The sequence below is a fragment of the Nasonia vitripennis genome, assembly GCF_009193385.2.
Source record: "Nasonia vitripennis strain AsymCx chromosome 3 unlocalized genomic scaffold, Nvit_psr_1.1 chr3_random0004, whole genome shotgun sequence".
NCBI lineage: Eukaryota > Metazoa > Arthropoda > Insecta > Hymenoptera > Pteromalidae > Nasonia > Nasonia vitripennis.
This window is the reverse complement of record NW_022279623.1, coordinates 180478-205636: the sequence shown is the minus strand read 5'-3', so window position 1 is coordinate 205636 and position 25159 is coordinate 180478. Positions and strand designations below refer to the sequence as shown.

The 25159-nt window shown below is 38.0% G+C and overlaps 3 protein-coding genes, 1 long non-coding RNA gene and 1 pseudogene across 5 annotated transcripts; 4 read left to right on the top strand and 1 right to left on the bottom strand.

Moving 5' to 3' along the window:
* The first annotated feature begins 941 nt into the window (after positions 1-941).
* Positions 942-3161, top strand: LOC116416633. 2 transcript variants are annotated; one of them, XR_004226974.1, is made up of 5 exons: positions 942-1337; positions 1422-1755; positions 1885-2043; positions 2812-2896; positions 2988-3161. XR_004226974.1 is itself a non-coding variant. In XM_031925624.1 (3 exons), exons 2-3 carry the CDS (start codon positions 1436-1438, stop codon positions 1991-1993), a joined length of 429 nt encoding a protein of 142 aa, XP_031781484.1. In that variant the 5' UTR covers positions 942-1337; positions 1422-1435; the 3' UTR covers positions 1994-2058. The 2 variants fall into 2 exon arrangements, 1 of the variants encoding a protein (XP_031781484.1); XM_031925624.1 differs by lacking the exons at positions 2812-2896; positions 2988-3161 and having other exon boundaries at positions 1885-2058.
* A 1833-nt stretch (positions 3162-4994) lies between these two features.
* On the top strand, positions 4995-6198 carry LOC116416632. The gene is made up of 2 exons (XM_031925623.1): positions 4995-5086; positions 5168-6198. Exon 2 carries the CDS (start codon positions 5383-5385, stop codon positions 6058-6060), a length of 678 nt encoding a protein of 225 aa, XP_031781483.1. The 5' UTR covers positions 4995-5086; positions 5168-5382; the 3' UTR covers positions 6061-6198.
* A 3755-nt stretch (positions 6199-9953) lies between these two features.
* On the top strand, positions 9954-13412 carry LOC103316576 (annotated as a pseudogene).
* Positions 13413-13681: 269 nt separating this feature from the next.
* On the bottom strand, positions 13682-14747 carry LOC116416631. The gene is made up of 2 exons (XM_031925622.2): positions 14383-14747; positions 13682-14299 (listed from the first exon to the last, which is right to left on the bottom strand). The coding sequence occupies exons 1-2, from the start codon at positions 14707-14709 to the stop codon at positions 14276-14278; spliced, it is 351 nt and encodes a 116-aa protein (XP_031781482.1). The 5' UTR covers positions 14710-14747; the 3' UTR covers positions 13682-14275.
* A 5706-nt stretch (positions 14748-20453) lies between these two features.
* Positions 20454-21293, top strand: LOC116416630. The gene is made up of 3 exons (XR_004226973.1): positions 20454-20588; positions 20682-20934; positions 21019-21293. It is a non-coding gene; the product is annotated as an uncharacterized LOC116416630 (long non-coding RNA).
* The last annotated feature ends 3866 nt before the right edge of the window (positions 21294-25159 follow it).

Here is a 25159-nt window from a genome sequence, read left to right as displayed (position 1 = left end):
TTTTTCATTGTCGCAATTATCTCTTTTTACAGCGTTAAAAATCCATGAAATGGTACATTATACAAGTAACGTAACTGGCACCTGGTACGGGTAACTAAACGCTGATAAGCACGGTGCCTAGAAAATAGTGAGAAATCGTCCGAATTTTGACAACAGATCATAAATAGGAAAGTAGTATAGTAGTATATTATTATTATATAAGACAGGTCCGGGAAACCAGGTAGTAGAAATTCATTTCAATAATAAAAGTTTTTATAACAAAATAAATATATTCAAATTATAAATAAGGATAAGAATATTGCATTAATTGTTGCATATATTTTGTGTTACAAAATAAATGAATAAATCCGCTTTGATTTTTACAAATAAGATTTTAAGTAGATACGCTTGAATTTGCGATATCTGCTCTATTTCGAAATTTTTATAAGTATTTGACAAGTCTTTTAATTTATGACAAGTGTAGGCCTGATACGCTTTAAGATACGATATCGTACTTGACTCGAAATTTTATAAGTATAAAAACGATTCAAAATAATTCTAAGTCGTTTATCTTCTCAAGGCGTGATTTGCTCTTGAGAAGAGACTAGGCGCTTAAGTTGCGCTGGAGCTAGTGAGCTAATACGGGTTGTGCGGGTCTTTTTATAGGCCACGGAGAGAGCGGGAATCGAGCCGCCGGAAAAACTATCACATTCATACTTGCACACACTCATTCACACCTATATACAAAATCATTTACACACTTATAATATAATGCGCACGCCGCGCCGCCGCTCGCTCTCTACTCCTACTCTCATTATAATTGCGCCGCTGCGCTCACCGCTCGGTCTATATATAGATATAGGCACGTGGTGCGCGCTCTCCCCGCTGTTGCCGCTGGCTGGCTCGTGGCGCTGCTGTTGTACTGCTGCTTTGAGCTCAGCTATCAGCTGTGGCGCGTAGCTTCGTATTAGGAGTGGGGGAGCATAAGATACTCTTGTATAATCTAAAATGTTGTTTCATATAATTTAGTATTTAATATTTATATATTTTTTGCGAAGCTTGTACGGGATGTTTTAAGGTGAACTTTTTCATCGGCGCCTTCTTGCCCTGGCCACATAGATGCATACGACCGCGTTCGACCGTATACGAAATTATAGTGACTTCTGGTAGTGCCAATGGCAGAAACGTCGTGTGAAAAGTCTGTCAATACTGAATAAACCTGCACTCCCATCGGTAAATTCGAGCTTCAGAGAGACTTTTTCGAGGTTAATATATACAAGTATACATCAGTTTTGGAGCAATAACAAAACTATAAATTATAGAAGTATTGAGTCCTGCATACAAGTACTTAAAGAAAAGTGAGTAAAGACTAAAATTTGTACAATGCAACAGTTAGAAATTATGAAATAATGAATTTTAGCATAAATCTAATAAATTATTAGCAGGCAACTTTAAAATGGATCACTATGAGATTGTAAGAGAGATTGCTGAATTAGGCCATGCATATATTGAATATAATGAAATTATAAGAAGAAGAAGAAGGTTAAGACGCTGGTGGAGTAAACCTTTGATTCGGCATAATTACTTAACTGGATATGGCAGTTATAGATCTGTTTTTACTTACTTTAAATTGAATGATGAGGAGGAATTCATACAGTTTACTCGTATGAATGTTCAAGCATTCGATTATTTATACACTTTAGTCCATGCAGCATTGATTAAAAGAAGTATAAGGCCTGCTCTCCCTCCAGAGTTACGCCTCAGTTTAACGCTAAAGTAAGTTTCAACAAAACCGTGCATATTTATTTAAATGTTTTATTTAATACTCATTTATTGAAGTATAGATAGGCATATTATTTATGTTGATAAAAGGCTAATAAAACTTAATGAAAATTTTTATTTCAGTTACTTAGCACACGGTGATTCCATAATTAAGCATAAATGGTTTTATTCCATTGGGATGTCAACGACAAAAAGTATTGTACCAGAAGTATGCAATGTAGGGAAACGGTAGCAAGAAACGCGGAAATCCTCATAAAAGCGGTGGAGTATACAGGGTTAGAAGTGAGTGAATCAAAAACAAAGTACATGATTGTGGATAAGCTAGGCATCTGCAGAGGGGAGGAAGATTTCAGAGTTGGGAATTTTACTTTTGAAAAGGTTAGCGAATTCAGGTATCTGGGTACGACCATAAATGATAGAAACGAGATTAATGTCGAAATAAATAAGAGACTCCATTCGGGTAATGCTTGCTTCTACGCCGTGAGTAATTTACTTAAGTCGAGGCTGTTGTCTAAAAACGTTAAAATAAGAATATACAGGACAATAATACTGCCGGTGGTTCTGTACGGGTGCGAAACGTGGGCTCTCACTAAGCAGGCGGACAACCATTTTAGGGTATATGAAAATAAAGTCTTGCGAAAAATATACGGGCCGAAGAAAGATGAGGAAACCGGGGAATGGAGGAGACTACACAATGATGAGTTACACAATCTGTACGCGTCACCAAATATTAACAGAATAATAAAATCGCGCAGATTGGGATGGGCAGGGCACGTAGCGAGAATGGGAGACGACCGTACGGCAGCGCGTGTCATGAAGGGCAGGCCGATGGTAACGCGACCTCTAGGTAGACCTAGACGTAGATGGGAGGACAACGTAAAAGCGGATCTAGTAGAAATAGGACGGGTGGGTGTCGATCGGAGAGGTGCATCTTGGGTGGGGTTGACACAAGATAGGGCAGCGTGGAAGGCTTGCGTAGATGAGGCGATGAATTTTCGAGTTCCAAATGCCATGTAAAAAAAAAAAATATATATATATGTTATGTTCTAGGAGTCAATGTACGTAAAGTGAAATTATAATACAAAATAATATAAAAAAAAAATATATATATATATGTTATGTTCTAGGAGTCAATGTAAGTAAAGTGAAATTATAATACGTTTATAAATCATTGTAAAGTTATTGTAAATATTTAAAAATTTATTTTCATTAACTAATATTTATAGGTGATGTATTAAGAAATCCATAAGGAATGAGGATTGTTACAGTTAACATTTTTATCAGAAATAAACACCTTCCAAGGGAAATTTGCCTACCAGCCAATCAGCTACATTTTTTAATGAAATTATATAATAATAATGTAATAATTAATTGAAAGAAAAATGTGTAACATTGCAGTGTTCAATTACATGGTAATAAAAAAAAATTTTTTTTAATTATTTGTTTTTAAATATTTATTTCAAAATTTTTACAAAGAAATGAACAAAAATATAAAAAAAAGATACATGTAGTATGTTTTACAACAGTTTCTTCTCTATAAACTTTTTTATGCATTTGACAATGAATTCAAAACACAATCTTTGAATAATTTCATCTTCATAATCTGTCATTGCTAAAATTAAAATTTTTACGGAGTCTGCTGTAATTTCTTCATTGCTGTATTTTTAAAATTCTTTCTTTGAACGAATAATCGCTAAATCCTTGGTTTTGGCCTTATCATCTTTGTAAAAAAAAGGGGTTGTGGAAATTCATTGGAACATTTAAGAGACGTTACATTAATTTTTCTCATCTTTTGTAGATCATCATTTGTTTCTGGTATCACTTTGTCATGCATACCTGAATTGTCTTCTATATCACTTTTAGCTGAATAATTTTTTTCAATATCATCATTTATAGCAACAGTAACAAATTCTGCATTTTCTTTAAAAGGTATGATCTTCAACTCAGCACTTGGTTGATTTTCCACATTTTTATTATTGGATACAGTACTTGAATTTAATAACTGAAAAACAATTTCTTTATGTTCGTATAAAATTCCCAGTTCTTCAGTATCCGACAGTGTTAAATCAATAACATCATTAACATTGACAACGGTAACTTGATCACCAATAATCTCATTTAAATCTATTGTTAAATTTTCATCAAATTCTTCATACGCGTGGCTTGTTACTCTATCATACGTTTCTTGAATTATTTCTTTTCTATTTAAAGTATTGTACACATTGCAATCTTTATGATTTATTGATTCTTCTAAGAAAATAAAGTTTTTGTAAAATGTATGCGATCGTCGATGTTCATGTCGTTCTGTGGGCGATCCATCTTGCAACTGATTCGAAAAGCAGACAAACTTCTAGGCGGGAGTGGGAACGAGCGGAAAAGAGTTTGAACGATTCCAGGAAATTTCGTACTGGCTCAAGTTAGTTCAATGTTCTGCATGCTGATTCTGATACTTCTTGTTGCAAGTGGCCTAAGAATAAAGAAGACAAATTTATTACTTTCCAATGAAATTCTGTGTGAATCTATAAAAATAAATAATATATTTGTAGATTAATATACTACTAGAATTGGCGCAGTGCGCTGCGCGCACTGTAGTAGACTATAATTTCATTAACTTATTCAATGGAATATAAATACTTGATTGATATTTTTAATATTTGTTTTCTATCACGGAAATATATCAAACTTTACAATATATGATTGATATTTTTAATATTTGTTTTCTATCACGGAAATATATCAAACTTTACAATATATGATTGATATTTTTAATATTTGTTTTCTATCACGGAAATATATCAAACTTTACAATATATGATTCATTTCGCGCTCATATAAATTTCAAAATTGTCACCGTTTCGTCGCCAACTTCCTTTTAAAATTTTAAGGTTATGTCTCGAGAATAGAATAGTCTCGAGAGTAGAAAGTCTCTAGAATATTATAAAGACACAAATTATAATTTGATATGTATTATAGTATTATATTACATTTTTAATATTAGAATCAATTTTAGAAATCAAAAAATTCTAACGATACTTTTGACGCATGCGCACTACATGAGCCAATCATATTGACGCATTCTTGGCTTCACTTCATCCGGTCATGACTTTTTTATATAGGGAAAATAAGAAGAATTATAGTTACAGCTATAGAATTGTCGATACAGCAAAAAGAATCGATTTTTATTGATTTGCTAATCAATACATTTATGAACAACCAAGAACTGTATGATAAATCCGAAAAAGAATATTTGTACACAGAACAAAAATACAAAAATTAAAAGAATTATTTGACTATTTGAAGAATCAGTTCAACATTATAAAATCAGGTATGTTCATAATAGAAAAATTAACCTATAATATATATAAATACTCAAATACTTTACTTTACTTTAATCTTTATCTTTCAGTTCCCCAAATTGTAGCTGCATGGCAGAAATTGGTATCCCAATTTAAGAAAGCCGATGAAAAGTTATCGACTGGTTCTGCAGCTGATGAAAAAAATGATTTTCCATACTATGAGTCGTTGTTATTTTTGAAACCTGCAATCAAGCATAAAAAGCCTTTGTCGAATCTCAACGTGCAACCAACTTTAAATGCAGTACATTATGGAAATGCAGGCTACATGTTCAACGTACCCACAGGAGGATCAGCACAACAGACATCACCGTTACCTATTAATAAACCAGTGAATTATTATTTTTCAACTTTAAGTCATGAATATTCATATTTTAATACAAATGATACTGCATCTTATTCTGGAGCTTCATTGCAGTATCCAACAGCATCTTTGCATTCTTCTGAAGCTTCTCAATACTGGCAAACTGCCTTGCAGCATACTCCAAATGATGTTGTCGTACCTCCTCCTCACTCTTTACCTTATATACCCAGGCCTTCGTCATCAACATCCACTGCTGTATGTATGCCAGTAATCACTCAGCCACAGTTCATTCCTTTTCCACAATCAACACCTGCAACCAACTTTAATAAATCAAACACTGCTGCTAGGGAAGAACCTGAATACGACAATTTTGCCAAAAAAAAGATAAAACTTATGAATAAGGATGATCAAAATTTGCAAAAAATAAGTAACATTATTGTAACAACGTTAGATAATTTAAAGAAGAACTTTCAATCAACCAATGTCGAGCAGCCATCTTCAAATCCTTATTCAAAATTATTGACAATAGCAATGTCTAAGGTACCAGTTGAACAACAAGATGAGTGTATGGAGTATGTTCTTGAAGGAATGATAGAGTTCAATAAGCGTTTCCAAACTACTAAAGATGATAAGTATAATTAATTTATAAGTAATTATGTTGTATACTTTTGGGTCGACTCTAACAATTTTGAAGTTTATATTTATTTATAATTTACAAGTATTCGTGTAATTTTCAAGTATTCTCATGCACAAGTTAATCAATGTATTATTTGATTGAAATAAATAAAACTAACATGAATTAAAAAGAAAAGATGAATTTATTTCATAGTTGAGGTTAATGCTCCACAATGCCATAGACATAATAAAGTATAGACCGCGGATGAGATAGGACCCAGATAACAGCGTGCTCTGAAAATGCTGAAAACGTGCCGGCACGAAATGGGCACGCATGACGGTCCACTTGCATCCGCACATGAAAGTCATATGACGAGCATATGACCGAGCATTTTGCTTGCTTCCGTGGTGGATCTGTCCAGCACGGGTGCCGATAAAATGCGAGCATAATGCCGTTCGTATGCAGGCATTTTGCGCGCATGTTCCCGATTTCGTGGACGCGTATTTTTCGCACGGCACGGCATGCTCCTCGTATGCAGGCATATGGCCGGCGGGGAGCGATTTTATCGCATATAAAAATAACGCTAAATAAAAATTAGTTAGAACGCATAACTAAGCATCTACATCATAAATAATTAATAAATTTTGTTATATAGTATAAAAAAAATTTTATGTAAGAAAAAAAATCTGCCGGGTGTAGGGCTGGAACTCACGATCTTTGGATCAGAAGTCCGAAGCTCTAGCCTCTGAGCCACAACTCTTCTTACAATTTGATGCACAATTGCACCTAATAATTATCGCTAATAATTAGAATTATGTAATAAAATAATGTTTAAATGTAATTCGGTTTGGAGAGAATAAAACAAGTAATAAATGTATGCTCTTTACTAATTAAAGTCCATAATTATTAATAATGCAACATTCTGAGCACGCGGCACGCGTGCTGTCGCTGTGCAGTCTCTGTGCCGTCGCGTACAGACGCCCTAGGACGCATGTCGAGACAGCAACTGGACGGCACAGTGACAGCACGACGTGCGGCACGTCAAGAGGATGTGTTACATTAATCAAATTTTAATTGTGAAAATAGTAATTTTTAAACTTGATGTTATTGGGGTACCCACATGCAGATGGGAAAGTGGCTCCCGGTGCGAGAGAGAGAGACTGCTCTAACGAGAGCAGTCCGTCTCTTTCTAATGGGCGGAGCAACGCTTGCACATGCGCAGCAAACTGAGCGGATCGAAACAGCGAGTCGCGCGACCGACAACGCGAATATTTTTTTATTTAATTAAACAAAGTTGTTTTTTTATCATCGGAGTATGACAAATTCACTCCATACTATACAATAAACAAGTAGATGGACTTGCGAATAAATAAAAACGTAAATATTAACGCACCGAACCGTAGATAAGTTTACTAACTTTTTTTTAATAATTGCATGTTGATATTAATAACAAAAAAGTAAAATTATATACACCCCTTTATGACGAAAAATACTATTTAAATTTGTGATAAATCTATTGATATACAATATAAATATGCGACTCTTCTACTGAACGCTTATATGCTTAGACCCTTAGAAATAGAAGTAGAATCACTATTAAACTAATTTAAAACCTAGTTTATTATACATAAACAAACTTAAACACAACAAACATTCAAACATAAGCCTAAACTACTGCGATTAAGCCGATTAGTCCTTCTTTTTCTTGAAGATCAACTAACGCTTTTATGTACTTCCAGCTTATAACTTGACCATCGCCGTCAATAATATTCGTAGAAGCTACTGTATTTCTGGCTAACTTCAGCATATGACAACCATCTAAAGAAGCATAAATGATCTTGTCATTTACAGGATTTAAAAAAAATGAAGTTGACGTATTGTCGTAAATTTCGGCACCCAGATTCTCCACCATGCTGATATTCGAGGAAGCACCATCAAATGTAATGTTTCGAACATCGATATCACGCATATGGCATTCCATTAAAATCTCTTTCATAAGATTACTTTTTTCTACTCCAGACAAAGCGTTAATTAAGTAATAAGCTACAGGTATTTTAAAATGGCTGTTTATACAAACAAGCATAAAGACGATGGCATTCGTAGCTTCTGGAGTGTTATCATTCACTGCACAGTCTCCTTTACCTAAATCAACGCAGCCCTCGAATTTTCCACTGTGTTTATCCCATTGCATGTGTTTTCTTATTGCCATTTCATCAACAGTTAAATTAAAATACAATTTCTTATTCTGCATATCATTCTTCTTAATCAAATTTGAGACTGCTTCCAAAGCTTCTGTTGAAATCCCTGGATTATAATTTACTGTTTTCAACCAATCACGTAACGTGGCTGGATGAGGTAAAACTTTCAAAAAACTTTTTCTCACATAGTTGCATCCGCTTGGTGAATAAAATGTAGCGTCATGGCAACATTTTTCAAGTCCTCCGGAAACTGGCGAACTTTTTTACCTTTCAACATAGCGGCAATCAACTCTTGCACATGAGGTGGAAGCGATACCTATGGAAGTACACGATGACAATGTTCAAAGAACGAAAGTAAATAATCAAACCAGTTTTTATACATTTTTGCAAAAAACGTTGTTAGTCGCGTGTATCCCAAAAAAATCCAAATACACAGTTCTCTAAATAAGATTAAATAACTTACATTTAAAAATTCTCCAGCAGTGTCCGACAAAAAATTCAAAGATTTCAAAGATTTAATCAAATTTTTAAAATCTGTACATTTCTTCTTTAATCGACGATTTTTGCGCCGAGTATTCTTTAAGTTTTTCCGATTATATATGACGTACTTTTGAAACTTCTTCCATTTTTGCGGAGATTTGAAATCGTTTTGCGTAAACCATTCTGTGCTCTTATTAATAATTAAGCCATATCTTTTTCTTTTGCTACTGGTTTCTGGTTCACACTCAGCTTTTCAGTAATTATTTAAGGATGATAAGTACAATGAAGTTACAATCAATATTGATATATGTACATACTGTAACGTGCAATATAAATGTGCATGCACGTCTGTATATTATATATATATATATATATATATATATATATATATATATATATATATATTTATTACATGTACGCGTCTGATTTTCGTACCGTTTTCTGTTTTTCGGATCATTATGATTTTCTTCTCCAATTTTAACATTAATGCAGTTTTCATCAGCCTTTTTTGTGCTAGTACTACTTTCTGAACTAGTCATCAAGTCTTCGTTATTACAAACCCTCGAATCTTCGGTGCAAGCTGCTTGATCCGCGTCGCTTCGAATCGTACAATCATCGCAATCATCAAGTGCGTGGTCAGAAGTATTCAAAGTATGTTTGAATGTTTGTTGTGTTTAAGTTTGTTTATGTATAATAAACTAGGTTTTAAATTAGCTTAATAGTGATTCTACTTCTATTTCTAAGGGTCTAAGCGTATAAGCGTTCGGTAGAAGAGTCGCATATTTATATTGTATATCAATAGATTTATCACAAATTTAAATAGTATTTTTCGTCATAAGGGGGTGTATATAATTTAACTTTTTTGTTATTAATATCAACATGCAATTATTAAAAAAAAGTTAGTAAACTTATCTACGGTTCGGTGCGTTAATATTTACGTTTTTATTTATTCGCAAGTCCATCTACTTATTTATTGTATAGTATGGAGTGAATTTGTCATACTCCGATGATAAAAAAACAACTTTGTTTAATTAAATAAAAAAATATTCGCGTTGTCGGTCTCGCGACTCGCTGTTTCGATCCGCTCAGTTTGCTGCGCATGTGCAAGCGTTGCTCCGCCCATTAGAAAGAGACGGACTGCTCTCGTTAGAGCAGTCTCTCTCTCTCTCGCACCGGGAGCCACTTTCCTCCTATCTCATCCGCGGTCTATACTTATTATGTCTATGGTACATACCTGTAAAATGTTGATTGTAATTTTCTGCTATTTTTCAAAACATCTTCTTTCATTTCATTTAAATAATATCGATCATCATTTTTATTATATAAAAATGGGTTTGTTTAAGATGAACTACCATTTAATAACAATTCTCTCTACTGGAGTTATTGTTCTTACGAATGTTTATTATCTAACCTCAAAATCAGGTGTACAAAATAGCTTGTTCTTCTTGAGGCTCGGTGCTCTGTTTTGGGTATATGCGATACGCTACACCATATTATAGTGATATTTTTCCTGTTGGCACCACTACAATTTCGTATACGGTCGAACGCAGTCGTACGCGGTCGTACGCATCTATGTGGCCAGGGCATCTACGACGGTGTGTACCTGCTGGGGATGGTCTTGAACGAGACCCTATCCGAGGGTGGGGACATCAGGGACGGATTGGCTATCACCCGACGCATGTGGGACAGGGACTTTATCGACATCATCGGACACGTCCGCATCGACGACAATGGTGACCGTGACGCCGACTATAGCATTTTAGATCTTGATCCCATCACGGGCAAGTAAGTCCACGTCTAGTTGGAACACTTTTGGAAGATATACTATTTTTTTGAAAAAAAAAAAAAATAGTTCCTCTTTCACCAAACAAAACAATCCTAAACAAATATCAGATAAAAATCAAGAGAAAGAAAATTCCATCTCCAAATGTACATCTAAAAAAATATCAATCTAAAACAATTGGCAGGTTCGAGGTAGTAGCGCACTACTTGGGCTTGAATCGCGAGTACAGTCCAGTGCCAGGCAAGAAGATCCACTGACCGGGTAGCCGAGAGGGACTACCGCCGGACATACCGGAGTGCGGCTTTTTGGGTAATTAGCCGGGCTGTTCGTCCAGAACGAAAGCTTACACGTTCGTCGCTTACTTCAGCCTCGCGTTGGCCGTCCTCCTTCTAGCCACAAACGCTGCCGCTTTCAGGCTATATAGACACATGCGACTGTCGGCTGACTTGAACAACATGTCCTGGCGCATAAGACCGGAGGAATTGCTTCTGGAGTCGGTCGGCCCTTCTCTTCGAAGATGAACCTTCAGCAGGCTATGACCGAAGTGAGTACGATAGATTTTTTGAGGGGTATGATCAAGGGTTGGTTTTGCTGACGATGGCGATTTTTTCAGAATTTCGGACTCGAGCAGAGGATGCGACGGGGATCGCAGGCGAGCTGCGAGTCGTTGCCGCCGACGACGGTTTTCACCACTGTGGACATTTACAAAGGCGAGAGGGTGGCTATTAAAAAGGTTACCAAGAAGAAGATCGTCGACGTGACGAAAAAGCTTCTGTGGGAGATCAAGCAAGTCAGGGATGTTACTTCTGAGAACACTGTGAGGTATAATGAGATAAAGCAAATTTTTATTTTTAAAATTTACGGTCTCAAATATTGGTGTAATAAAAGTTATCTTCTATTCAAAGTACACATTTTATTTACTGTTGTAAATAACTGTACTGGATATTTTATTTTTGGAAACGTTTTGAATTGGAATTGGTTTATTGATGCGTGCAATATTGACACGTGTATAAAAAGTGGAGAAAATCAATACAGTTTGACAAATGTAAAAATGTTATGTAAAAAAGAGAAAAGTTTAGTTTTTAGAAATATAAAAATTCGAATTTTTTCTCTAGCAATAAAAAAAGGGGGGGGGGTATTCAGGAATAATTCTCGGTACCGAGGGGTTAGGTCATTAGGGTCGAAAGGTCAGAGTCAGGTAGACCTTATATAAAGCCCGTGTCGTCCGTATGAGCAGTCATTCTATCCGATCAGCTCCTTCTGACTACAGCAGCAACAAGAACCGAAGTTACGATGTCAGTCTATGGAAAGGATAACAAGTCACTCAGGATCATGGTCCTTAAGATGAACTATCGCAAGCGCACCTTAAACGACGAGAAGCAACGATTGATTGAGCGATGGCGGCGTCTCGAAGTGCGACGCAAAGAGGAACTACAGTTGCTTGAAAAACGACGCAAAGAGGAACTACAGTTGCTTGAAAAACGACGCAAAGAGGAACTACAGTTGCTTGAAAAACGACGCAAAGAAAAGCAGCAACAGTTGCTCGACTAGAGACGTGAGGGCCTCATGAAGGCTCAATAGAAGAATCTAGCTATAATTTTAAATCAGTCTTTTTTAGGACTACCATACTTCCTATTTACAATCAGCTCTTTTCAGAGCTACCACATATATTTCAACGTAGAAATAAATATTTGTCAACAGCTCTTTTCAGAGCTACATTATTTTTGTCTAATAATCATTTCTGAACAATCAGCTCTTTTTAGAGCTACCATATATGTTTCAACGTAGAAATAAACATTTATAATCTGCTCTTTTCAGAGCTACCACATTTTTTTAACGTAGAAATAAACATTTGTCAACAGCTCTTTTCAGAGCTATATTATTTTTTATTATTAATTATCTTTTTTTACAGCGTTAGAAACTATCTATGAAAAAGACTTTAAAAACTAAAACATTTTTTGATGGAGCAATAATTAACATTTGAAATAATTAGTACTTTATAAAGCAGTATTAAATAGTTGAATAATATACCAAATTACAAGTACAGAATAAAATGTACAGTTTATCCGATTACATGTTCAAAAAACTAAAAAAAAAAATTGACACATATACATTTATAAATGGCAATAATTTTAAAACGATATTATTAACGCAGGTGGAAACGATAGGCGACGCTTACATGGTGGTTTCGGGCTTGCCCGAACGCAACGGCGACGAGCTCACCAAAGAGATAGCCCTGATGGCCCTGGCTATGCTGGACGCAGTCAAATCGTTCACGATAATACACAAACAGGACGCACAGCTTAGCGTGCGGATAGGCGTTCATAGTGGCCCTGTATGCGCGGGTGTCGTCTGGCAGAAAATGCCACACTATTGTCTCTTTGGCGACACCGTCAACACGGCCTCTAGGATGGAATCGTCCGGTTTACGCAAGACGCCATAACTTTATTAACAGCAATAATAATTATGTTACTTTTCAATTTAACATTAAGAAAAACATTTGTTCGCAGCTTTACAAATCCACGTGTCACGAGCAACAAAGGATATCCTCGACAAGTACGGTACGTTTGATCTCGAGTTGAGAGGCGACGTTGAGCTCAAAGGCAAGGGCAAAGTGACGACTTTCTGGTTGACGGGTTGCTCGGAACCAGATCCAGGACCACCTACTCCCAAGCATTGGCGACACAGCACAAGCTTACAAGAGAACAGCACTACCCTCAATCCCTTGATCTTTCCGCCAAACAATGTCAACGGACTAAACCATCTAATAATACATTTATCAATTTGTCAGAGCTGATTTTTTAAGTTTAAAAAATGACTTATAATAAGTAAAAGAATTATTGTTTCGAAAAAACTTAAGAAATTGACGTTTTCCACTATCTGATTGTATGTAAAAGTATTATATAAATGTAACTAACGTATGTACTTAATAAGAATAATATATTTTAATATAAAATTTATTATTTTTGATTTTAATTGAGATCTTTCAAATTTCTTATACGTCACGTTGGAAGTATGGAAGGGATTTGGGTTTTTTTTTGAAACTGATTGAATAACTGCATTTGAGAATTTTGTGTGCAGGGCAATTGTTTTATTTAAATCTATATTCAGTTACAATACTAATTAGATACTATAATCTTTCTCAGATTAATCTAATGATGATCATAACCTGGCTAAAAGAAAATCTCTTTTTATGTTATTTACACGAATCGAAGCGTGAAAAAACAAAACTAGCCATTAATTTTTAACTTCACATTGATAGATATTAGTGTATCGCTTGATTTATAACTATTAACAAAACAATGATTTTGTCATATCCATTTAAATATGGTGTTTAGATATATAAAAACGCGAAAAACTGTATATTCTCTATAATGAAAACGGTGTAGGCCGGTACACTCTGTAATTTTTTTTTTTTAACATAGCTTAATATTAATAGCCTAATCGGAAATATTTATGTCTACTCGATAATAATATTTATAGAATTAATGTTGATAATCTTTTTCCTCCGGTAGTGCACAACATTTTTCAACTAAGAACTGGTGGCTCTCGCCCGTCAAAATAGACGTTCTTTCAAAATTTTCTCTGATAATCAAAACTTACAGCCTATAGTCATTATTATCCGTTTCATATTGAAACGTGTTGACGTAAATGATAGCTTCTAATTTATTCATACTTGCAACATTAACGTTATTAAGCCTAAAGAAATGTATGCGTCAGGGATTCATTTATAGTGATTAGGTTCTCAAATGGGGTGTAGTACATTTTGTACCACGCTACTTAGATGCCAAAAATATTATAAGCCTAAAACAGAAAAAAATTGATTCATTAATTCTCATCGAAAAATTATGTCCTTTAGCATCAATAAATAATAAGCATCCTCTTACCGAAAGCTGAAGCTTTTCCAGCCAGAAGTCTATTGCATTCAGCTGCATCTGGGATAGGTAAAGGTAAGTAAGGGCTTTCATTATCTTGATCAGTGAATTCTTGGCTGAACCTTCATGTCGCCGAAGGGTCCTTTGAGTATGACATAATGAAGCGAAAGTCGGCATGTACGCGAAGGGCACGAGGTATATAGTCACTTCCACGGGTAGACGCGGAACAGTATACGCCCAGTTTTCGTGGTTAATCACGATGGTTTTCGGCCAGATCCAGAGAAGGTAGCGCCCATTGTGGCGTATCCAGCGCTGAAAAACCTGAAACAGCTGAGACATTTCTTAGGAATGGCCTCGTGGTATCGCAAATTCTTGCAAGAATTCGCGACCGTTGCTGAACCGCTCCATCACCTGACGAAGAAAGGCAGAAAATATGAGTGGGGGACAGAACAGCAAGACGCTTTCCAACAAGTGAAAGCGCTGATAGCGTCTGCACCGATTCTTCATCGGACAGATTTCGAATCACAGTTCGTGTTGCAGACGGACGCTAGTGACACCGGTCTCGGCGCGGTACTTTTCCAAGTAATCAACGGAGAAGAGCCGGTTTTGGAATTTGCTAGCCACACAATGTCGAAAGCCGAGAGAAACTACAGTGTCACAGAGAGAGAATGTCTCGCTGTCATATGGGCTATATATTATAATGGAAGTTCAGACTTTATATTGAGGGATATCAATTTAAGGTCGTCACGCACCACAGTAGTTTGCGGTGGCTATGCAACTTGCATAATCCCACCGGGCGCCTAGCAAGATGGGCGCTAGAAATGTAGGGCCACGTCTACACTGTGGAGCATAGAAAAGGCCTGCTAAATGCCGTACCAGACGCATTGTCGCGTATGTACGAAGAAGACGCAGTACCAGTCGAGGCAGTCGGATGGGCAAGCGAAACCCAGGACGAATGATACTGCGAAAAGGTCCGTGAGATAGTCCGCTGTATAAAATGTACGGCGGGCAGCTGTACTACTTCGGCCAGCTTCGGTCCAGATGAGAAATTGCCAGCGTCTATGAATGACGATACGGCATGGAAAATCGTCGTGCCAAAAGAAGAGTAAGCAGAGATCTTGCGAGAGTGTCACGACGAGCCATCAGGCGGTCACCAGGGGCGTGAGAAAACTTGTGCGCGTCGCAATGTATCATTACTGGCCCGGTATGTACACCGACGTTGCTGAGTATGTTCGACGATGCTTCGTATGTCAGCAATGCAAAGTCGAGCAGCGCTCGCCAAGCGGCCTGATGGGAAAACGAGTGATTACTCGGCCATGGCAGATCATAGCAGGAGGTGTCATGGGGCCGAAACCAAAGACCGCTCGAGGAAACGAATATATTCTCATATTCAAAGACTTGTTCACCCGCTGGATAGAGTGCGAAGACAATCCTGCAGCATCTCCGAGAGCGGTCTTCTTGCGGTACGATGCGCCATAGGTATTCTTGTCGGACAATGGCACAGAGTTCAAAAATAAGGCCATTGATCAATGACTCGGGGAACAAGGCGTGAGACACAAGTTGACGCCACCTTATCACCCCCAGGCAAACCCAGTAGAGAGGGTAAACCGCACCATTATTAACATGGTGCGCGCGCTGATCGAGGAGAACCATAATACATGGGACGAGCGATTGAGCGACATCGCATTCGGGTATAATACCGTACCTCATTCCTCGACGGGCGTGAGTCCAGCCATATTGATGTATGGGACTCAGCCGAAGAAACCTTCTGCAGCGAGGCGCGAGCAGGACGCCGCCGCAGAAGAAGAGTTGCAGCGACGCGCGATCGATGCACGGCATGATCGCATGTGGGATTTATCCCAGCTGCGTGAGCAAGTGTCGCAGAGAACGCAGAATGCGCAAGATCGGCAGAAGCGCTACTATGATGCCAAGCGTAAACTGGCGTCATACAAAGTCGGAGACTTAGTGATGAGATGATCAACCTCCGAGGGACGCGAGCGTAGACGCGGGTGCTAGTGAAGCACCGTCACGAAGCGAGCGAGACTCTGTCTGCGAACAGAGTGATATTGCATCCGAAGCGAGCGAAAAAGACGCGCGTGATCGTAATAAACCCTGCGACCAAGAAGAGAGGCCGGCCAAGGAAAAAGGTGTACATGGCTAGGCGTGTGAGACCTACGCCAGAGACTCCAAGAGTGGAGGTCAACACCGAAAAGAGGAGGCCTGGTCGTCCGAAGGGTTCGCGTAACCGCGGGCATGCAACGACACCTACTAACCCGTCGACGTTACCGCGAAAAATGCGCACAAAAGGCTGCCGACCTAAGCTAGAGGTTTTTGTCTGCTTAGGTATGAATCCGGAGGAGCTGCAGGCGGCCATTCGAGAGGGTCATGGCCGCGTTGGCCAGAGAGGATGAGCGCCCTCACGTGATGATCCGTGAGGTGGGTGAAGGGGAAGACCCTTGGAGCACCTTCCCTCCCGACGACGAGGTGGAGGCGTATTTCGCCCCCGAAGAAGAGGACGACGAAGAGGGGGCGTTGGCGATATGCCGCCCCGAATCACCTGCGCTAGTTGATTGAGAGGGCGTAATGACCGCGACGGGTCTACGTCGCCCGCATGCACCACAACCAGCGTCATCCAGAGTTGGGCGCCCAATTTCGGCTCGCTTGGAGCGCGAGCCCGTCCGTCGCGAAGTCGAGATCGCGGAGACGCAAGCGCCGCCGGCTGGCTCGAAGGCAACGAAGGAGACTTCGAGCGAAGAGGCAGCCGAAGCGGCGTGGCGCCAACACTGCACGAAGCTGGTTGAGGCGCTGGATACGCGCCGGCTAGAAGGCGAGGCGTACCCGCTGTATGCGCAGTCGGTGCGCAAGCACGGTGATGCCTTCCGCCGGTGCGCCGGTAAATGAGCGCGCCTGCTCGAGGAGGGGCGAGTGGTGTTCTACGCTGCAGAGGATGCGCGACGCAAAGTTGCGGAGCGCAGGAAGCGCGAGGACCGCGAGCGCCAGCTAGTAGAGGAGCGGCGTCTGCGCGCTGAAGCTGAGCGAGAGGTCGCTCGGGCAGAGGTGGCCCTTGCCGAGGCGAAAACCCGCGCGCACCGGTTCCAGGCGCTAGGGCGAACAAACACGCCGGAGACGGAAAGGCGTTCACCAACCTCGGGGGCGTCAGAGAAGACGTTCCAGAAATCGTGCTACGTCTGCAGGTACCCCAATGTGTCGCACAGCAACAAGTGCCCGGATGTTCGGCTACACAAGGCTAAATAAAGCCCAGTAACGGTAGTCACCGTAATAATGTGTTTTTTTTATAGCCCCAGCATCCCCAGATCGTGGACGCGATGCACGACGCTTCGGTTCATCGCAGACGGAATGGATAGAATCGCCATCTAGTCGATAGATCGATTCTAGGGGGGTGGGGGTGGGGGGTTATAACGAGTTGAGCACCGCGGCTCATAGCGGTATGAGTACGCGTGCAAGCGCCATTATTCCAGCGTCGCGGCGAGTCGCAAAGTTGTTGGCGCGTATTATTATTTTTTATATTTGTAAACTCACGGTTTTGACGTGCTAGTGAAATATACCCTAGTCTTATTATTTTACGTGCTTTTTCGTCATTTATAAACCTCGCTCGTTCAATTCCAATTCCTGTTCCTTCCTGCGAATACCGCCGCCTCCGCGGGCGTTATTTATTAGTATCTAACGCAGTTGAGCAGCCGAGCACGCGTCAGGCGACGCGTATACCCAGCAAAACAAAAGCAGCTGAGACAGCTGCATGCAACGGAGGTGTTTCGCGGGCGTAGAGGAGTCCTCCGCCGCATCGAGGGAACGCGATCCAGTCGTTTAGCGCGTTATTCGTTGATCAGATTTACACCCCGTTACAGCATTCCTACTCCCTTAATCGTACGACATAGAAAACCCATTTTTATTTAGTTTTTGATTTTAAGCTTGAAATATAGTCATCAAAATGGTTTAAAATTTTTACAGCAAGAAGATATTATCGTTTTTTATTGTCATAAATGTTTTACAAAGTTTGACAATTTATTTTTGGAGATATTAATTTTTTTTAAATCACCGTTTATATCATAAAAATTGAACGGAACGGTCAATCTGGAAAATCATGCGGGAAAAAGTAGGTAATTTCATGCTATTTCAGATACACTGTTGTTAAATATATTGAATGAATTGAATCATCAAAAAATATCAAAAATATTTTTTCAAAAATCGAAAAATGGCCATAAAATGGTCAGAATCATAAAAAAAAAATGTTTCCCGAATTCAGAATCAGAAAACATATAAGCATGTCAAATTTTATTACGATGGGTCGCGTGGTTCCAGATCATAACGGTATACATACATACATACATACATACACACATACACCCATCCATACGACCATTTTCTAAAAAAATGCCAAAACTACGTGTCTACGAAGTATTAGCGTAACTGAAAATTTTACTATTACAAAGCTTTTTCTAGCAGAAAGCAAAACAACTGAGACTTACTTGAAGCAATCGACAAAAATAATAAAAGATTCCTCGACAAAGCTAAACAAGGAAAAGTAACCCTGGTAGGAACGTTACTGGTTTTTCTAGAAGAATTCGCCTAGAAGTGAACAGTATTAGTAGATTCTGTCTGGCCGATCTTCCTGGAAACCCTATACTGGTCACATGAAAAGGGCCGATTAATTTATTTTTCCGTAAGTAGGCTGGTCTGTCAAATGTTATAGAGTCTGCCACTGCGTAAAATATACACAGATCGAAAAATAAAAGCAATAATCCAATTTTATCTGATTATCTGCATTTAAATCGGCCTATAAAGGTTATCGCGGTCTCAAGCAGAGTATCGGCTTTCGAATCATCAAGCGCGGAGAAGCTTGGTGGAAGCGTTCTTACACTCGCAGGAGCTGCCAACGTTAAGGTCCCTCTCCAACGTCCGTAATCTTGGCAATCGTCTCACGTCAGCAGCCGCGAAAAATTAGCACCCCTACTCTCGCGCGTCTAGTAGTTCCCTCATGTCAAATTGTGTTTTTTTTAGGAGCTCATTATAGCCTAAGCCCTCACGATGAAAGTATCAACAGTGAAGCGTCCTAAACCACAATCCCAACGTCGAAATCGGAAGATAAGGCGACTATTCAATCGTCTTAAGGACAAACCTCTGTCAAGCGGCAACTCTCCGACTTTGCAGGTGCAAAGTTGAAGTACGGTCGTAGTTCCCCAGCCAACATGTTCTTTACCATCCTCGGCCGACTTGGGATTAGTTCGGAGACAGCCCTTGGGGGAGGTGTACGAATTCAAACAAACCAAAACTGTTCATACCACCTTTGAGGCCAATACTAGCTGAAATAAGTCCGTTATTCCGACGACTTCCATTGGAAAAAGTAATGAATGACGCTCATTGCGATCGCAAGTTAGAACGGATAGACGTCGCCGTAAGAAGAGTCAAATTATTAGAGCCCAGCGACCTTGCCTTACTCGATGACTGCTGGATACCGAATGACTGCTTGTCCTGAGCGCTGCCGTATTTATATCCTGTATGCTGGTTCTCACGGATGATCGATGTTTGGTTCTCGCCGCGAATGCACTAAAGAGTCGTTTTTAAGAAGTTTAAGGCCCTGGTTATTACGGTTAAAAATTGACCTTGGCAAGGTAAGGCTTAGCACTGTTGACTAATCTCTTGGTTACCACGGAAAACAAAACTCTTCGGCTGCAGTGGACTAAAAGTAAAATTATGCGTAGGTTCCCGCGGACAATATATATAAAATTCGTTGAAACGACACTACCTGGACTCGCGACAGCGGAAACGAAAGGTTTATTTGATCGCAGTGAAATGAACGCTAATGTGAGAAGCTTATCCCGGGCGATTTAGAAAAAAGCTGTAGAATGGATTTAGAGTTTGGTTCCTACGGTCGAGCGATCAGGTTGACAAGAAAACCAGAATCCTCGACCGTGGAAACTGAACTCTTAATAGACCCCGCGGCGTTTTTCTAAAAAAACTCCGCGCAAACTTACGCTCTTTATCACTTTTTTCACTGCAGGCGAATAAATTACCCTAGTTCCCGCAGTCGATGGTTCATAATGAGTATGAGCTCGTTCGCGCGCTCGTCGCCTATCAGTCGGGTGCGTAAGCGCTAGTGCGGTATACAAAGATACAAAGATTGCATGGAGTCGGAGTAGGAAATGAACGTTTGCTGGAGTTAGAAAGCGAGGGTGATGCTAATGTTGACGTTATAGCAGGTGAGAATTACTTCCAGTTTTTAGACCTATTAGTTGTACATACATACTTTATAAGTCAAAATGTTTATATTTAACAATCTTTTTCTATTTCAGAAATTGATTTTAGGTCAATAGTTAATGATATGAGAAAGAATCCTGGTATCGCCAAAAAAGACCAGGAAGTACCAGAAAAAGTCGCTAAAGAACCTACAACCGTAGAGGGAATGGTGCTTCGTCAGAGGAAAGCCAAAATTAAACTGCGGACAACAAGCAAGCAAATAGGAAAGAACTTCGACAGGGAGAGGCGATATGTAAAAAAATGCTAAAAAATAGGAAATAAAAAAATCTAAAGAGGCCAAACTCGCAAGTATTTATTGAAAAATAATCAACTCTGAAAATTTTGAATTTGGATTTTTTATTAATAAATAACTAATACATTGTCTGACTGCAGATTATTCATCACTTATTAAAAGTCAGTGCCCTGCTAATTGCGAGTTGAGTAAAGAAGAATTGCAAGTGATGAAGAAGTGTGGCATATGTCGAAAATCTTTTATATACGTATGTGTAAAGTGTGATAAAAAGTACGATGCAAGTATGACCGTAAAGCTTCACCAGGACACAAAATGCCATCCAAGAAAAGTTTACTCTTGCCAGTTACGCAAGTATGCGACAAGTGAAAAGTACTATTTCATCATTAACTCTATTTAAAATAAAAATAAGCTTTTATATTTATATCATGTTTCTATATTCATCATTTAACACTCGTTGTCCATCAGTACTATAATTATATCTCTTATTGTTATTTTTTATTACATCTTTGCTAGTAAATGCGAACAATCCTGTTCTTACCTAAGATAATAATTCAAGGGGAAAAATCGTTTTGCACCCGATGGCCGAAAATGCTTAAAATATCTAGATTTTAGCCAACTGTAGAATGTCTGTCTGCTGTCTGCAGGGCTCCTTATATACTCATGTCTGCCCTCTCATTAATGTTTGTATTTATACATAGTATTACATGGAGTCGCTCGTATGGTAACTTAACAACGTCGGCAACTTTTCCATTGCTGCTTTCTTACTAACTAGGCGAGGCCGCCCAAAAAACTGCAAAACTTCTGGCTTAAAAATCAGTTTCTTCTATATCAAAAATGCTCAAAAGCTTTTTTTAAAAGTTGGCGCATTGAACTTTGTTCATGTTCGATCAATAAAAACGTTCACCATTAATTTTTGATTTTAGTCGAAACCTAGTGCGCAAGAGACTTTTGGAAGTAATCCCATTATTTAACAGTTTTTTTTTGCAATATTTCATTCAAAAATTTACGAAAATTGCTCAAAATTTAGGTATCTTCCTTTTTTTAAATATCAAATACGAGTGCAAAATTTGAGAAAATATTAAAATGAAAGAAAAAGTTCGCAAATTTGGTATAACCCCCCCCCCCCCCCCCCCCCTTAATGCGATGTTTAACGTAGAATCATATGCATTGGGCACGAAGGCCTTATTGAAATTTTCATCTCGTACTTTTGTATTAAATATTCTATAACTGTTGTGACAACTTAAGCTTACTTTTATATTATTGCATAATCTTAGTTGTTATAATAAGATTCAACGTTTTTAACGATTAACAATTCGACTTTTCACACGCTGTTTTACGCATCTTCTTCTGACCGTGATGAGTACTCATCGTACACGCTTGCGCTTATTACAGGTCTTGATGACTGCTGCCATCGCGTGGAAGTTTTATAAAGTTCATTCTAAATTAATACCGTTGGCAGAGAGATTTAGAGATTTGTTTTAACGATAAATGTTAACTTAAATTAATTTTTTGCAATTAACTGCTGACAATAGTGCGCTCAGATGTGTGATATGTTGATTATATTGTTATTTTCTTCGAAACTTATACATTTATAAAAAATATTACCTTCAATGTGCACACCTTTTTGTGAGTTTCTTATTGGTTTATAAAAAGTATGAATTAAAAATAAATGTTTGAATTACTCTAATAAATATTAAGTAAGGTAGGTTCACATAATGGAAGGCAAAAATATGAAGAAAAATTTTAGTGTTTGAGATATGAACATTTTTTATGGCCTATTCCTGAACTTCGGAAAATACTTTATTTAATCATTAAATAGTATTCTGCGAACAATTATGTATAATAGTCTTTTTAGACCAAGTTTGGAGATTGCAGTATGAGTCCAAGGCGAGTACATCTGCGAGCTGAGTATTGCGGAACAAGAAGTTAATTCAGTCCATGTTCAGTTCATTCTTATATGAACTTTTGTAACCAAAAGTTCATGTTAGAAAATTTAGTCAACATTTTCACAATATGACAAAAGAAGTAAAAATTTACAGTTTGAAACAAAATTGTATTAGCGGGAAAAAAAGATTTATACTACTGCAAAAAGTACTTTATACTAAATCAAAAACTACATTTCGGCACTTATGTATATGATTCTACGAAAAAAAGACGTCTTTTAGTCTAGAAACGCCAAAAAAAAGTTGCGGCGCGCACCCGGGCCACTTTTTTAGAACTTTATATGTCTAAAAGAATGCTAATCTATTTTGCAACTTCTAACACCCTAGACGTTTCTACTTGGTCGTGGAATTGCACATATAAGGCATGTCTTACTTACTTTCACCCATAAGTTCGTGATCCTACGTGCGCTCGATAAGTTATTCAGTTACTTACAGAACGTAAGTTGGCTATCCTCCTTGACTTTTTGAACTTATCACGAATCTGCAAGCATGATAACATCTGCGCGCACAGTGTTAGTTAAATAAAAAAAATAGTTAAATAAAAAATATCATTGTTTACAAATGTTCTTTAAAATCCGTTTTTTTGATAAAAAACAGTTGCGGAAATAAATAAAAAATTATTTTACCTATAAAAACTATAATAGTAAGAGTAAAAATATTTTTGTTATTTAGTTTAAAATAAATAAAATATGAGAAGTAAAAATCTTAGTTTGTCTTGTCGACTAGGGTAAAGTTTGGAAAAGGAGTGACTGCATACATTTTTTATAGGGTACAGTCGAAAACGCATCTCAAGGGTCGGATTAGCTGAAGGTGATTATCGCCGTCACCTCAAATCACTTGCTTAGCTGAGGGCTCAAGTGCACAAACTTTCATCAACTTTTGAGCAGCTTGGGCGCCGCATAAAAATAATTTAAAAATTCTGAAAGAAAGGCAGGCTAACTTTTTGCTATGCCGGAATATGAGACTGCATCAAGATTTTTGCAGGAAAGTTCGTGTTTTTTGGGACACTATAGCGCACACACATACACAGTCCGGCTTTCGCGCATACTTTATCCCGCTCTTGCAATTTTGGCCTCTGAGTTTATGTGTGAATGCGGTCTGAAATCTAGATATCCATAAAAGATAGGTGCTGTAGTGCTATAATGATGGTGTTGTGGTACCACTTCAAGAATCTGCCCTTTAAGGGGATGTCGTCCCAAAAAACACTGTTTTTCTATTACATAAAACTTTTTGAATAAAGTTTGCAAATGAAAAACCGAGTCTGTAGCGCCTTAGTGTTAAGTTTAATGAATTGTTCTACCGAAAGAAAATTTCGATCGGATTTTTTGTGTTTCTAGAAGTTTGGAAATACAAAATCCCCGTGGCAGATTTGCGAAGCTTTTGCGTCCCCTTAATACCGCGGCTGCTGCTTTTGCCAACCCGACAAAATTGTGAGGTTCACTATACTCTTACGAGACTTGCAGACACCCCTGCACATTGTCGTATGTCATTTCGACCACTTGAATCTTCCCATCACTTTTTCTTTTTCTCTTTTGGTCATTCTTTTTTCTCTCTCTTTATCACTTTTTTCTGTTTTATTTATATAGATTGTACCCATGTGGCAGCAGTGTGCTGTCAGTTTAATAATTTATTTTGCATTTACCGAAACTGATACAGCTTGACCACAGAACAAAAATTTGAGCATAAATAGTTGTTTGTATTGATTTAAAATTACTACTTTTTTATCATCTCTGTTGTTTGGATAAAGCTGTGCTCTTGTACGTGCCTGTTGACTGTAAAATACCGTAGGCAGAAAATAATGAGTTTTAAATACGTTTACTTTACTACAGATTTTTATTACTTCATGTTTATTTTGAATAAACGCGAGTTATAGATTAGAGATATTTTTTATTCTAGCTTACCTTACGTCAAAGTAATCGGCTTCAAAAAGCTATAAATATAAATTATGTGCTATAATAACGTTCTCTGTTTCACTAAAACATCGCATCTATTAGGATCATACATTTTTTTTATCAATTCACCAATAAATATAACTGAAAACTAATATTTTCTTGTTAGTGGATTCCTATTTTAAATATTATTAGGTCTAAATTAAGGAAATCTTCTATATTACTGTTGTTTTTAGCACAATAAACATTTGTTTCGTATAGTGATCATTTGTGAAATATATGTATTATACGAGCCGCTGAATTAAGGTGTTCAAATTTCAACTCTTTTTCGTGACATGTAGCATTAAAAATATAAAATTTTTAATACTAAAAATCAAAGCTGTTTATTTATTTAATAAAGTTATTCAAGGATATATTATTAATATACCCTTTCCCGTTTCCCGTTTCCC